Source organism: Neodiprion lecontei, chromosome 1 (assembly GCF_021901455.1).
Source record: "Neodiprion lecontei isolate iyNeoLeco1 chromosome 1, iyNeoLeco1.1, whole genome shotgun sequence".
NCBI lineage: Eukaryota > Metazoa > Arthropoda > Insecta > Hymenoptera > Diprionidae > Neodiprion > Neodiprion lecontei.
The window spans coordinates 29,594,880-29,608,043 of record NC_060260.1 but is presented as its reverse complement, the minus strand read 5'-3'; the positions used below and the strand labels follow the sequence as shown (position 1 = coordinate 29,608,043).

General features: G+C 41.8%; 2 protein-coding genes across 7 annotated transcripts; both read right to left on the bottom strand.

Annotated features, from left to right (window-relative positions):
- Positions 1-1,809: 1,809 nt before the first annotated feature.
- Positions 1,810-5,062, bottom strand: LOC124293054. Of its 2 annotated transcripts, none has more exons than XM_046732078.1 (4): positions 4,515-5,062; positions 3,054-3,262; positions 2,381-2,633; positions 1,810-2,032 (listed from the first exon to the last, which is right to left on the bottom strand). In XM_046732078.1, the coding sequence occupies exons 1-4, from the start codon at positions 4,524-4,526 to the stop codon at positions 1,832-1,834; spliced, it is 675 nt and encodes a 224-aa protein (XP_046588034.1). In that variant the 5' UTR covers positions 4,527-5,062; the 3' UTR covers positions 1,810-1,831. The 2 variants fall into 2 exon arrangements, with proteins under 2 accessions (XP_046588034.1, XP_046588028.1); XM_046732072.1 differs by lacking the exon at positions 4,515-5,062 and adding an exon at positions 4,418-4,472.
- Positions 5,063-9,857: 4,795 nt separating this feature from the next.
- LOC107221732 lies at positions 9,858-12,334 on the bottom strand. Of its 5 annotated transcripts, none has more exons than XM_046740507.1 (4): positions 12,220-12,334; positions 11,495-11,674; positions 10,812-11,091; positions 9,858-10,709 (listed from the first exon to the last, which is right to left on the bottom strand). In XM_046740507.1, the coding sequence occupies exons 2-4, from the start codon at positions 11,662-11,664 to the stop codon at positions 10,470-10,472; spliced, it is 690 nt and encodes a 229-aa protein (XP_046596463.1). In that variant the 5' UTR covers positions 11,665-11,674; positions 12,220-12,334; the 3' UTR covers positions 9,858-10,469. The 5 variants fall into 5 exon arrangements, with proteins under 5 accessions (XP_046596463.1, XP_046596460.1, XP_015516324.1 ...); XM_046740504.1 differs by having other exon boundaries at positions 9,858-10,703; positions 11,929-12,331; XM_015660838.2 differs by having other exon boundaries at positions 11,929-12,324.
- Positions 12,335-13,164: the final 830 nt, after the last annotated feature.

Genomic DNA, 13,164 nt, shown 5'->3' with positions numbered 1-13,164 from the left:
TCGATATTTGGTGATTAAATAACGATCAGAGCAGAGCCCTAAGTGCGATTTTATTCTGGTTGAATCAAGACCGGCCTTATTGTATATACACATATACAATTTTCTACCCTGGCAACCTTGCAGGAGAGAAATTTACCTACTACAGCGATGAAATTGCTTGACTAGCGATTTCTGGTGTATTATACGCCCGCCTTTATGTTTCGTTAATTTATTCGCTGGGTTGGATCGAAGTTGGGTGGTGCAGAGGCACAAGGCTAACGGGAATATGGCGACTACACATACTATAAGGTATGATGTAGGTACCCAGAGCCTTCAGATGTAATCATTCTGGTGAATAATGCGCTGGCGTACCTTTCAAATGCGTTCCATGCCTTATTCGTCGTACTTTTATCACGTTATAATGCAGATGTGTGATTTTCGTAAAGCTTGAACTGCGACCTCGCCAACGATTCTTATTGCACAGCTGCTCGACCGTTGAAATACGGATGAGTCAGTGAGTGATAATGGCATGAAACCATTTGAAGTTGTATCCTCGAGCTGATTTTCAATCCAAGTATTCGATTTCCAGAAAAATTCATGAACGCCTCGACACTCCAGCCTGAGATGTCCCTCTTCTACGTATTCATATCATGTCTTCAGTTTAAATTAACGAGTGTGCTGAAAATCAGAATGCGTAATTTCAAATGTGTTTTTTTGTTTTTTTTTGGGGGGGGGGGGGGGGGGATTTTTGCAATTTTCCCTTTGTGGAAATTGAAATTCAACGAGCTTGAAGTAGAGAAATTTGAGTCTGATTGTATAATTGGATACAAATTGTACCCTCTTAAGCTTTATGCAATTCTGGTAGACATTTTGCAATCGTGAGCATCCTTGCAGGCAATAAGGTGCAGCTTACAGCGCGAAAGTGCAAGGTGCAATTACTCGCCTAATACATATTACCAGATGAATCTCGTTGGAAACCAGAAACGTTGCCTAATAATACAACATCTTTACGATAATTTGACGAATGGCAGTCTTGGAGGGGGTAAAGAAATATCAGGTAACAGTGTAATTTCCTCCGTTGTATAATCCTGAGCGTGAGAATTGTGTGCGTGTTATTGGTGTCGTAAAACATATGTTACGCTAAACTGTATAATATTATTATTATTATTATTATTATTATTAATATTATTGACATTATATTGTTTTTTTAAACAAAACACGTTGTTTTCATCATCATTGCCATATTTATTATATGTTTGTTGACTATTACGTTAGAAATAAAAAACCAAATCGCAAGAATGAAAATCCGGGGTCCAGGTATAAATCCCGACAACCCGTTAATCGAACGGATCAGTCATAAACAGCATCTATCAATCGCAACCCATAAATCCCCACCAACTGTTTACTTTGTTCCGACAGCTGCAAGGTTTTTACAGCTATATAAAATGGTTTCTAAATATCCAATCTATATTCTAATGCGATGATTTCCTATAATAGGTGAAAAGCAAACAGAAACGACACGAAATAACTGCGTATTTTACTTTGTTCACCTCACCAGGCATCGATCCGAAAGAAAACTGCGTTGTTATTTCTGCGGCTGAAAAAGGTCAGATATTGTATGTCTCCAGTTACACTCATTTTTAAAACAATATCCATCTATAGCCGAATGCAATCGAGCTTCGAGAATAAAACCTGCACTCGACTACAGCATTGTTTTTCAATGAGAAGATAAAAAAAATTTAGGTAGAATATTACCGTCTGCAAGAGCAAAGAAGCACCGTTCAGTAACAGAAGTTTAATATTAACATAATAATTTACAATTACAGTATAAACACTTTTAATCTATTGCCCGCTAACGAGCTCCTCTCAGATGAACTGGGTAGGATGGCTTGGGATTTACTGGCATCCATTCCTCGTCCAACTGCGTACCAAGTTCGTCAATGTTGGTCGATATCTGCGGCTGAAGAAGCGGGTAAGTCTCGGTCCCGTTAGTCCTCTCATCGTCTATGCGAGATATCCTGATGTTCAGTTTAGGCTTCGGACCTTTGATCACCTGGAAAATTGAAGATCAATTAGCCCATTGGCGTGCATTGGAAGCTGAGACCGCAAACAACGTCGCACGCTGCAAGTGCGCGATAACACGGGTCTGCAAAAAAATATTTTATTTCAGCTGCATGGGACGTTGTTGGTGATACATTATGTTTTCGAGTGTCCTGAATCGAAAAATGACTTCCATTTCCCTCCATCACGTACGGTATTCTTGCAAAATAAAAGATGTTTGCGTGAAAAAGCAGAACGATAATGAAAAAATCGTAATTCGTTATAAACAAAGAAACGCGTGCATGGAATCGCAGTTTTTTTCTATACCTTGTCAACAACTTGCGGGAATCAATGCACTTACCTTAATCCGCACCTTCTTCCTTCCCGTCCGAATTACCCTGTCCTGTTCGTCGTAATATTCATCCTCCAGGAACTCGTCGTATTCCGACTCATCGTAGACTTCACCTCTCTTGGGGCCTCTCTTGCTGTGAATATGGGAAGTTCCGTGATAGTTTTCCGCCCCTCCGAACCGTCTTGGCAGTTCGATTTCAATCGTGTAAGGCTGTTCGTCGGACGCGTAGTCGATTCCGTTTTCGTAATGCGACGGAGGATACCTAACGACAGGTTTAAGTCTTGTAAATTATACGAGTATCCTGTTCGATTTGCAGTTTATTGCAGCGTGTTCGCAGAGCAAGCTCACTCCCGACTAATCAAATCACGTCATTAAAACTTTACGAGAAAATCGGATACGCGGCTGTTGAATGTTTCGCCTTGCACTCGCTGGTCGGTGAGCTGCAGAAATTGTGCGATTTCTTTTTTTCTTTCGTCCGATACAAGCTCTTAAAAGCGCCATAGCTGCTTGGCTAGAAAATATAAAACGATCTCTTTCGATTCGCGGCTTTTTTACGCCACATCCCTACGCGCACCCAAAAAATCGGACTTTCTACAACTGATTTTCGACAACTTTTCTTCACCTATTTTCCTCGAGTTTGTTTTTTTATCTACCGCAGTCGAGGCTGAAGCTTTCTTCTTACCTGTGATATTTCGGCTTGTAACGGGGATAGTGACGTGGCGGAGGTCTTTTTCTGGGCGGATGCCACTTCGGACGCCGGGGACCAGGATGCCATCTTGATCTGTGGGGAGACCTTGAATGATGGTATTTGTACGGCCTAATAGTCTTGGATTCCAGTGGGGGGAGAATCTCGCCGAGTATGACGAAGACGAATATTAATCCCAACGAATTCTGTGAACATACGGACGAATTTCTTTTTATACCTACTCTGTCTTGTGAAATTACCTACCGTGCGTTTGCCGCGGCACGACACCGAAGAACTTTACTGTTATTTACTAGGTAAATAAGTAAGATAAATTATAACTTGAGTTTACGGCGCTCTTTCCATGCTTCAGAGTTAAAATCTTGAGACAAGCACGACGCTCTGCTGCGGGGTCAAGAGTCAAATATAATCCCGTTAAACTTTTCAAGATAGTTAATCAGTGACAAATGGCAGCTGTGCCAATTATTGGATCGTTTTTTTTTCGATTTTAATTTCCCCACTTTTTTCGAGTGTCACGCTTTGCTCGAGTTTGAAATTGAACGGTAACGGGGAAAGTGTTTTTGTGAATTGAACTTTGAAGAACAGAGGCTATCGTAATGTTTGAATTTTCCGCCAGCTACGGCCTCGTTTAAAACTATAAATTGCAAGTGGGTCACACCAGCTGCGCAGTTTAATGTACCTACTATACGTGAAAAGTTTTTCACGGAATCGTGAACTGTAAAAAATTAAGTGATCAATTTCTGCGTGTACACCTCTGTTATTCTTACACGAATAACCGTTTGGTTTTACGACTCTCGTACATGTAGGTGTAAATGCGTTTTTCTCGTCTCTCTATTCTCATGCAAAGTGCTCGAGCTGCTTATGCATTGGATAGAACCGCAAACGCATTATTATAGAGTTTCGTGGGAAATTTAAATAATAAATTGACGGTTGAAGAGATACGAGAAAAATTGTTTGTACATTTTTTCTATTATTGGTGAGTAAAATACGATTTTCCACAATCCTACGATACCGTGAGAAACAGGAGTTTTCAATTCATTGTTCTGGTAATTAGTATTGCTAAGTGAAAAGCTGCCTCTTGCCCTGAAGAATCAAATAAGAATGTATCGCGTTGAGCAAGATGAGTTCAAATTAAATTTTTCAAACTGGAAATATTAGGTGATACCAACAATTCTACATGTTTTTTCGGTAATAATTATTATAATAATGACGTTAATCACACGTTGAGTTGAATATTGTGATGAAGATTCATTCGAATTAGTGAAATATACTTCGAAAGAGACACTCGTTTTTCGATTCGCCGCAAGGCAAGAAATTTCTCATATTTCCGATGCAATATTTACCCTAGCCTTTGAAAGCATTGTCACGCGAGACAGAGTCAATTGGATCAGATAATTAGTAAAATTGGCACTGAAAGCCGAACGACGAACTGTTACTCACGCACGCGTTCATGTCTGACGTGCGTGTTCGTCACACATCAATATAATCGTGGTGACAATTCAGCTCCTTTATGTACCGAGGTTGACGGTACGGTCTCTTTTTCGCATCGTAACTCTTCCGCAAGGATTCTTATTGTTACTGTTATTACTGTAATATCAACACGCCCCAAGAGTATTTACATTTTTAATTAATTGACGCGAGAGCACAAATCACTGACAAAATTATAAACTCCGTCGTTTTTTTTTAAGTTACAGATTTGCACTTGCGTTTACCTTTTTCATCCTTTATATATATATATATATATTTTTTTTTTTTATACGTTCAAACAATTCTTACTGAATATTATTGTAACAACTCGGCATTTTTAAACGATTTATCAACGACGCAGTTAACGCCGTTTGTGCGATATGATGCGGACTTTACTTCACTTTACAAGAGTTTAATTTTTTTGTTATATTTTCACCATCTTATAATTGGGCCCAACAAAGCATGCGCAATTAAAATATTTTTTCCCAGTTTCTTTGGACCTCGTTAGAACAATTGTAGACCACCTGCAGGCCGTTGAAGATTATAATGATGGTCCATCGCTTGGAAAGCCTTTCTTTATATGATCCCCCACCACGCTGGTCAGCTCGGCTCTACCAGTTGTATACAATGTAACTGTATCATCTTCCGCTTCACTAAAACATGGATATTATATACATTATGGAAAAAAAAATACGGTAACGACTTCTTTGAAATGTACAATTTTTGGCCATCGCAATGTTTCGGTTTATTCAGTTTAAGGGGAGACTTCGGTGAAATTTTAATTATCGGCTGAAGATTGTCGAGTAAGAAAATCCTTTCAACAGTTTTTAGATTATGGTTGTAAAAAAATTTCCGCCATCTGCGATGAAAGCGTATGCGCAGGGAATTTTTGATAGCGGTTCGAAGAATCTCCTGCGAAAGGTTACATACGCACACATTTTCATCGCAGGAGCTTGAAATTTTTTCTCAAAGCATTTGCTACTATAATCTAAGAATCGGTAGAAGGAATTTCTTATACGACTTTTTTCCAACAGTTAATAATTAAAAAACCGTTTTTTGGCCAAACTTTCACCGAAGTATCCCCTTAACGCTGATCTACTAATTCGTGACATATTTTTTCGGTAAAATTAATGCGTCGTTAGATTTTTCTCTCAGATTGAAACAAGCCTATAAATTTAAATGATATGAGAAATCCCTGGTGTAATTAATTTGGAGCAAAAAACATGCGACGGAATTTCAATGAAAAATGAGGTTCGTATATTCCACTGCATTTCTTTTCTGACCGTGCGCAAAATAATTTGGCCGTAATTCTAGACTAAATATTTCTTTCCCAGCTATTGCATATTACATAACACGTTCGTTGCAGGTACGATTATAGTTTTTGGTGAACAAATCACGGCGTTAGAACTAATCTGTTTCCATTATAACTACCATTGCCGAAGGTCGACCGAGCACCTCGTAGTAATTTTCTTACGGCATAAACGCGGAGGTATACAGAATAGGGAAAAAATGTAAAGACCAACGACCATCAGATACGGGCAGAATTGCAAAGAGGCTGACATTAGCGAAGAGAAGATAAGACGAGTTTTGTACCCTGGCGCTACCCTTGAATATCCGGGTGACTAGTTCGCAGAGGCGATAAGCGCGAGGCTGACGATAATGATTGTGGGAAGTTGGGCGATCCAAATTGGCAAAGATCAAACGATTGATATTTCGCGGGGTATTTCGCTCTTCGTTGCTCGCCTATTCGCGACCTTACCGCAAAAGTCTGCCCTCAATTTCTTTCGGCTTCGAGCTTCATCTTGTATAAATCGCTATAACGAGGAACCATTGCTCGTGACTTTTAAATCCGAGGTCGACTATCGTTGAGGATGAACTTTGCCAGCCTTTGATTTCACCAATATTCGTGCTCGAACCATGCAGAAAAAAACTGATGCTAGAATATTGGCACAAGGAAAGCCGCGGGGGAGGTTTGCTCGCCGTCAACCTCGAAGCTTTGAAACTTTTCAAGTTTTCAAACTCCGAAGCCTCGGGCGCGCGCGAGCTATCTCAGGCAGATATTGATACGAACTGATAATGGCACGACCGGTAATCGAGTATCGATCTACATCGCGGGACTTCTTTGTACCTTTGTGCCTCCGTGACTAGCGGATGGTACCGCTTTGGTACCCCAGCTCTGGCTCACCGTGCACCGAAATAAACGCATTGTTATGGAAATGAGCGGCCTAGGGTTCATTTGGTTGCGTAACAGATTCGACCCAATTGCGCCGGAAACTTTGGTATATGTGATGCCGTCGTCACGGTGACGACAAGAACGTGCCAAATCGGCCGTGGACTTCTTCCATTCACCCGAGTAGATGTGCGATGCATTCAGCGTCGTCACTTTCGAGTCGCTATCCTTCGTTCCATCCGGCCTCACTCGTGTTTCCAAGCAAAGAGGTAGGAAAATATCCAAGTGCTCGAACACCAGCCACAAACTGAGAGACTCGATGATAAGCCATTGCGAGTATACTAATTCGTTCCTTTTTCTAGAATTCACACGTTTCTCGGATCGATCTCGAAAATTGATCCCTGTGGTAAAGCAAAAAAAAAAAAAATCTAAATGTATTACTAATTTGTCATTTTTCATATAGGTACACATTACAACTCGAAGTGTCGGCAACATTCGATATCGGGTACATGTTGTTCTTTCGGATAGAGGCCTGCCTGTGACGTGTAGGTGAAATTGAGAGCGGCAGCAGCGTGTAAATTAAGCCAAATTGGTACTCCAGCAGGTGGCAAGCAAATGCAAAAGAGACTAAATTGATAAGGCGTTTAACGAAGCGTGTTAAAAATGATGCGATTGACCGCAGATTGCACGTTATCTCTAAACGTAACGTTGCACAACCGTCTACGACGAAGCTGGCTCCATCTGCATCTGTGGCTTGGATTATCTTTACCTGTCGACCACAGAGGCTGTTCGATCGATTTTCTCCCAGGTAAGGGATATACGAACGCTCTGTTTTCATCAGTATAAATAAAGCCTCGGAGTGTGCCGCGTGACACTGCCAGGAGCGTGGTACTGAATATATGAGAATGTGAAATCCTTGGCGACAATTTACAGCCTCTGTCTCCAGCTGGAAAACTAATTATGTACTGACACCGCACACAACTTAGCTATGCAAATCGTAACCTTTCCCACAGCCGCCTTTCGGGAATTCTACCGGCCAGCCTGAAGTCGCTGCTGGTTGTCAAAATAAGCCTAGCTTTGTTTAAAAATTTTCACTCATCCTCTTTTTATTTATCAAGACGAACAGTTGAGTTCAGATGAATTCTCGGCTAATCTGGGTCAGTCGCTTACATAAAAATCAAAGATTATTGCCTATTCACTGACTAGATATAATTAATCGCTCGAAGTACTTTTTGGTTCCTACAAGATGTATTCAAGAAATTTTAAAATTTCGGTAACTATACGGTTGGTCAATCTTTTCGGTATAGACGTTGTAGGCATGGCCCGGACTCAGATGTCACTTGCACAATGCAGGTCCGGCGACAAAACGTTTCTAGGCATTGCCGTCGGAAGCACGTCTATTGTGGAAATGTCAGAGTGCCTATCCGGCCTACCCGCCGCTATACAGACTATATAAGGGAGGAATTGAGAGCCAAGCAAACGTTCTGACAGACGGAAATCCAAATCTTTTGGTATCGAAGATTACGATAATGATTTTTAGTCAATTCCCATGCTAAATACGAGGCCGTCGATTTCGAATCACCGACGAGTGATACAGGCCTAGTGATTTCGATGATAATGACTGACTAACGATGTACGGAACGGTTTAACATGCTGCCAAATATCTTACAAAACCTCGAGGCTCCTCGTGAGTTTTAGAACCGTGTTTTAGCGCAGTTTTGAGAAAATGATTGCACCGTGCTTTCATTTGCTTAACAAATCAGGTTGAAAATCCTGATTGCCGGAAATTCCTGTTTTCACCGAATACCACTTTACGGCTTCCGTTCTTAAAAATGCACACGCCAATAGTTTCGGTACACGGTGTCACACCGGATGAGTTGTATATTCCGTCTTCGATCCAGGTCAGAAAATATCGAGGCTAATGTCCACGTATCGACGTATCTTGCGCATCAAAAAGTTGTTGCCATTACGTTGCGGATCTCGCGATAACTGCGACGTGCGTCATTTGACTCGCCGTTTCTCATACGTGTAGACAAGACTTCTTTTTCGCGTGCCCCTTTTTCTCCATCATCTTCTTCTAATGGCATTAGGCAAAAACTGGCATTCCTTATCGAAATCCTTACCTTGCCATCTTATGCTCTGTTGGCAAAAAAAAAAAATGTGTATACACATGTATATTATATATCTCCGAGTGCGACACGACGACGCGACTTCGTGGCTGCTCGTATGAAACGAGCAAATGCTCGGTCTATAATCATTTCGAGATCTCGAGTAAACTGGGCCGTCCCTTCCACGACCAAGCTGCAATGACCGCCAGAGAAAACAACAGTTGCTAATGTCCAACCAAATGTGTAACAATGACTAGGTTTATGTCGCAGGTGCAACAACAGCAGCCTTGCTTTGACGGCCGTCTGCGAAAAAGATACGTTCCTCGCTTCGGCTGATCCACTCCGTTTAGATTCGCTTCGTGTCATTCGGGTGTATCCCTCGTTGTTTTTCGAAGCCTGCCGCTTTCTGCTCTCCCAAAGGCTTAATCGATGCCCCAGGAATCGCCGGCTTTCCTTTCGCGGAGAACAACCTACTGAGCAGTGAAATTGAACCAAACGGCTACTATTAGGCCGGATTCGTAAAGCGGAAACAAAGCAAATTCGTTTTCATTTCATCATAGACGATATCCTGTAGTCCCTGTCAGGCCGAAAGTATCGAGAAGTCTATGAACCTTGAATTTTGAAAAAAGTGTTTTCCGGTCTAGTCTGACTCGTCACAGCAGATCCTGATCCTGATTCGGAATATGTCTAACATTCGCGTGGCGAATATAATCTGCCTGAATTTCTTGTGCAGAAAAAATGCTGATTTCGCTTCGTGTCAACTGAAGGCAGTATTTTTGGAAGACTGGAAAACTGTGTTCCGACGAACGTGTGTTGCCAGCAATTTTTGTACTAACAACAAGCGTGCATAAATACAATCGTTTAATTTTCAGTATTGTAAATCAATCGGGAGGCAACGAGTTACGGAATATATTTTTTATTAATAATATAGTACAAATTGACAAATATTCTCACTATGTATAGTTATAAGACAGTGGTCTTAAAGTCAATCTAGTTGATCGCTGGTACTTTAATAAGCATTAATATCCGTGTTGAGACAATTTGACACTAAAACTTACAATTAGTGATACTAAAGAGTGGTGCGTGAGTAGTTTTTTTTTTTTTTACGCGGTTTTCTAAAAGAAAGCACCTAATTATTCCAGTGCTCCAGATATTTGATAACTGTACAGAAGCGCTGATTACGATTAAAAAAATTTACATGCACTATCAGGTATCGTAATCGTGGAAGAAAGTCTTCTGTTTAGGTATGGAACGATTCAAAGCTAGTCGTCAACTTGCTCTTACAGTCCTTCTAGCACGGATCATTTCATTATTGACTAATTTCAAGCATGGACCACTATATGTATAATGGCTTCGTGGTACGAACAAACTTGAAGCAAATAGTGTACAAAATTAGACTCACGTTTTTTTGGTCAAGTCGTGTAACTAAAAACCGAAAGCAATTTTTGTTTGTTAAAATTTCTGTTCATATCCACATTATTAGCGGTCTTTCTCCGCTCGTACTTCCGAGCTAGGTCATGATTATTCGGAACGAAGCTAGCGATGCGAGAACAAGGATGGCACTCGATACTCTTAACAATCCCCAATTTTGGACATTCATTACTCAGGTATATCCTTTTTCTTCTTATCCGTGATTAAATCGTATATGTACTACGAGCTCTCGCGATCGATACAATCGATCGGCTTCACCTCGAGCCACCAGTTGTCGGGATAGTGATACTTCTGGAGTTCAATACCCTCGCGTGGTACCGGCAACACGTGACTGCCAAACTGCTTGATCGGTAAAGGCGAGATCGCCAGCTGTGGCGGGAAGCACTGCAAGCTCGGAGAGAGTTCGCAGTCAGGTGGAAGCACTCTTCGCGTCCATCCGACTCGTCTGACCATCTGCGCCTGCGGCAGAGCGCGAAAATTTAAATATAACAATGCCAGGCACAACGGTCGGACCGAAAGCGCGCGGTCGACGAGGGACGCTGAAAGAAGTTTGTTCCTCACCTTGACGTCCTCCTCGAAGACGATTATTTCCACCCGCGGAGCGTCTTCGCCGACTTCCTGTTCCTGGACTCGGTAAATACCGGCGGCGTGAAGATACGTAGCGGCGAGTCCAGCCTGTCTGAAGGCCTTCGAAATGAGCGCGTCGTCTCGTAGATTGTCAACGAGGCATAGCTCGATTTTACGGGCCCACGGTAGGGCCCGGCCTATCCTCGCCTGACCCCAGAGTCCACCGAAGCATAGAAAGTGAACTATGCCATGTTTCGCCAGCACCAAATGCGCCCTAATTCGAGGAACAAAATGCGATTTCTCGTCAAGGAGTTTCCGTAAATGGGCAACTGCGATGCTCTTGACACACACCAAGAGCGGACTTAAATGGTATAACAATGTAGTATTATTGTGCGTATATTACTCAGCTTTATTTTTATTAATCAGTTCGTTTTCTGTTCTATGCTCAGACGCAAGTGGTTACGTTAAATTGAATACTATCGTACTGTGAAATACGTTAATCGGGAACTCGAGCGAGCGATAACCTTCGGCCATTACTGTCCTGTACCCTCATCCTCTCGTTATCTCGAAGGAAAAGCCTCTTATCTCGTCGCGACAAGTACTTAAACGCAGAGTGTAATTATCCGGTAACTGGCTTTCCCTCCATAGGAAGCGAAGCGTAGTTTACTTTGTTATACCTGTAGGCAAGTTCGTGAAGTTTTTCAGTGAACTCCTCAGGAACGGCGCAAGGTTCCGGCGGCACAACTTGCCGGTCCAGGTTCAGCCAGAATAGGACGCCGAGCATTAGCAACGCGGCGAGAATCCGTAGAGGCGTTATGCGGAATCGTCGACGTGACCAAGGTCCCATATCAGCAACCCTGAAGGTGAAAAAATCAGACTTTACTTTTACAATCCTGCGTCACAAAAGTTTGTAATTCTTATATCATCTGTAAAAGAAAAAATTCATATCGTATAGGTGTACAGTCATGCGCAGGATGTGCCGCAAGCTCTTCTAGCGTTCGGAGATGCCTGCGTCACATCCTTATTCGCACACCAGAACCTCTAACGAACGGTGAACTGACGGGAGGCAGTCTGACCACAAAATTATCGTACAATTTAGGACATGTTATACCTACTAATAAACAGCGACAGAGACGAGCATTATTCAGAGTAATTATTAGAAAGGCGATACTTCGGTGAGGAGGCGGCTACTTCCGGTGAATGAGCGTTTCATTTTAATACGCGTATTGTGAATCAGGAATCAATATTACGGACGAAAGTTGACCGTCATTTCACCACGGGCTCTCACTTTTCGTTAACGGCGCACTGATTCGTCTTGCGGTAAATCGACCAAGAGCAGCATGCGTGACCCGCAAGTGCCTGGAACCTGGATCATAACTATGCTTGGCGGTCAAACACTTGCGTTATTTTCGTCGACCATGTTGAAGCCTTGAACTTATCAGCCGGGCAACGGGACGCAACCAGCCAGCGGTGAACCAGGGACTGTCCATCGTAGACATGTGCTGGATATTTACGCAGGCGCGTACGGGATCAACCCAGGAGCGTACCTAGGCGGTTTCAAGAGAGAGCAAAAAATAAAGGAGAACGAGAATCGAATTTAGTCATGCCAGCGTAACATCTTCTCGCAGATAACAAACGTCGTTCAGTTTGCGAAATTTATTGATACTACGCACCTGTCAGTTGTCGGCAATTGAGTAACTGATGAAAATTGACGTTATCGAGACTTTCCGCTTTTTCTATTCCGAAAAAAAAAGATTACAAAGTTCGTTCTGAAATTCTAAGCCGCTTAAAATATCTAATGTGCTTCTTATCTAGGAAGATTCTCTTAGGCTGTAGATTAAGTAGGCACAGTTTGATTTCGATTCGACCATTATTGTTTTTTTATTTTTTTTTTCTGTTCTGGCACCATGTCTTATTTCGTTGGAATTGCGATTCATATGGATTTATATAATAGATGGCAGTGCGATGCATTCGTGGTATGCACTAGAAATCGTTGAAGATACCGATAAACGGCATTGGTGTCACTTTGACAATTACACGGAATCTAGTGCGCTCGCTATTCTGTTTTCAGAATGTATAATAATCTACATACTTCTAGAGACTTTGCAATAGGTTTCCCCATGTATCGAATCTGTTCAGTCACTGACATTAATATCGCTGCAATTGACCATGGGGAATCAAACCGATCTTATGATCTTATTCAAACGTATGTTCAAGATTTCATTTAATTAGCAAGAAGGTGAACAGTTGATTCACAAGACTGGTTTATTATAAAATTGAAGATTCTCGAGTTTCATTGTTCAAAGGTTTTACTTCTTTTACACTGAATCTACCACAGCTCTATCAG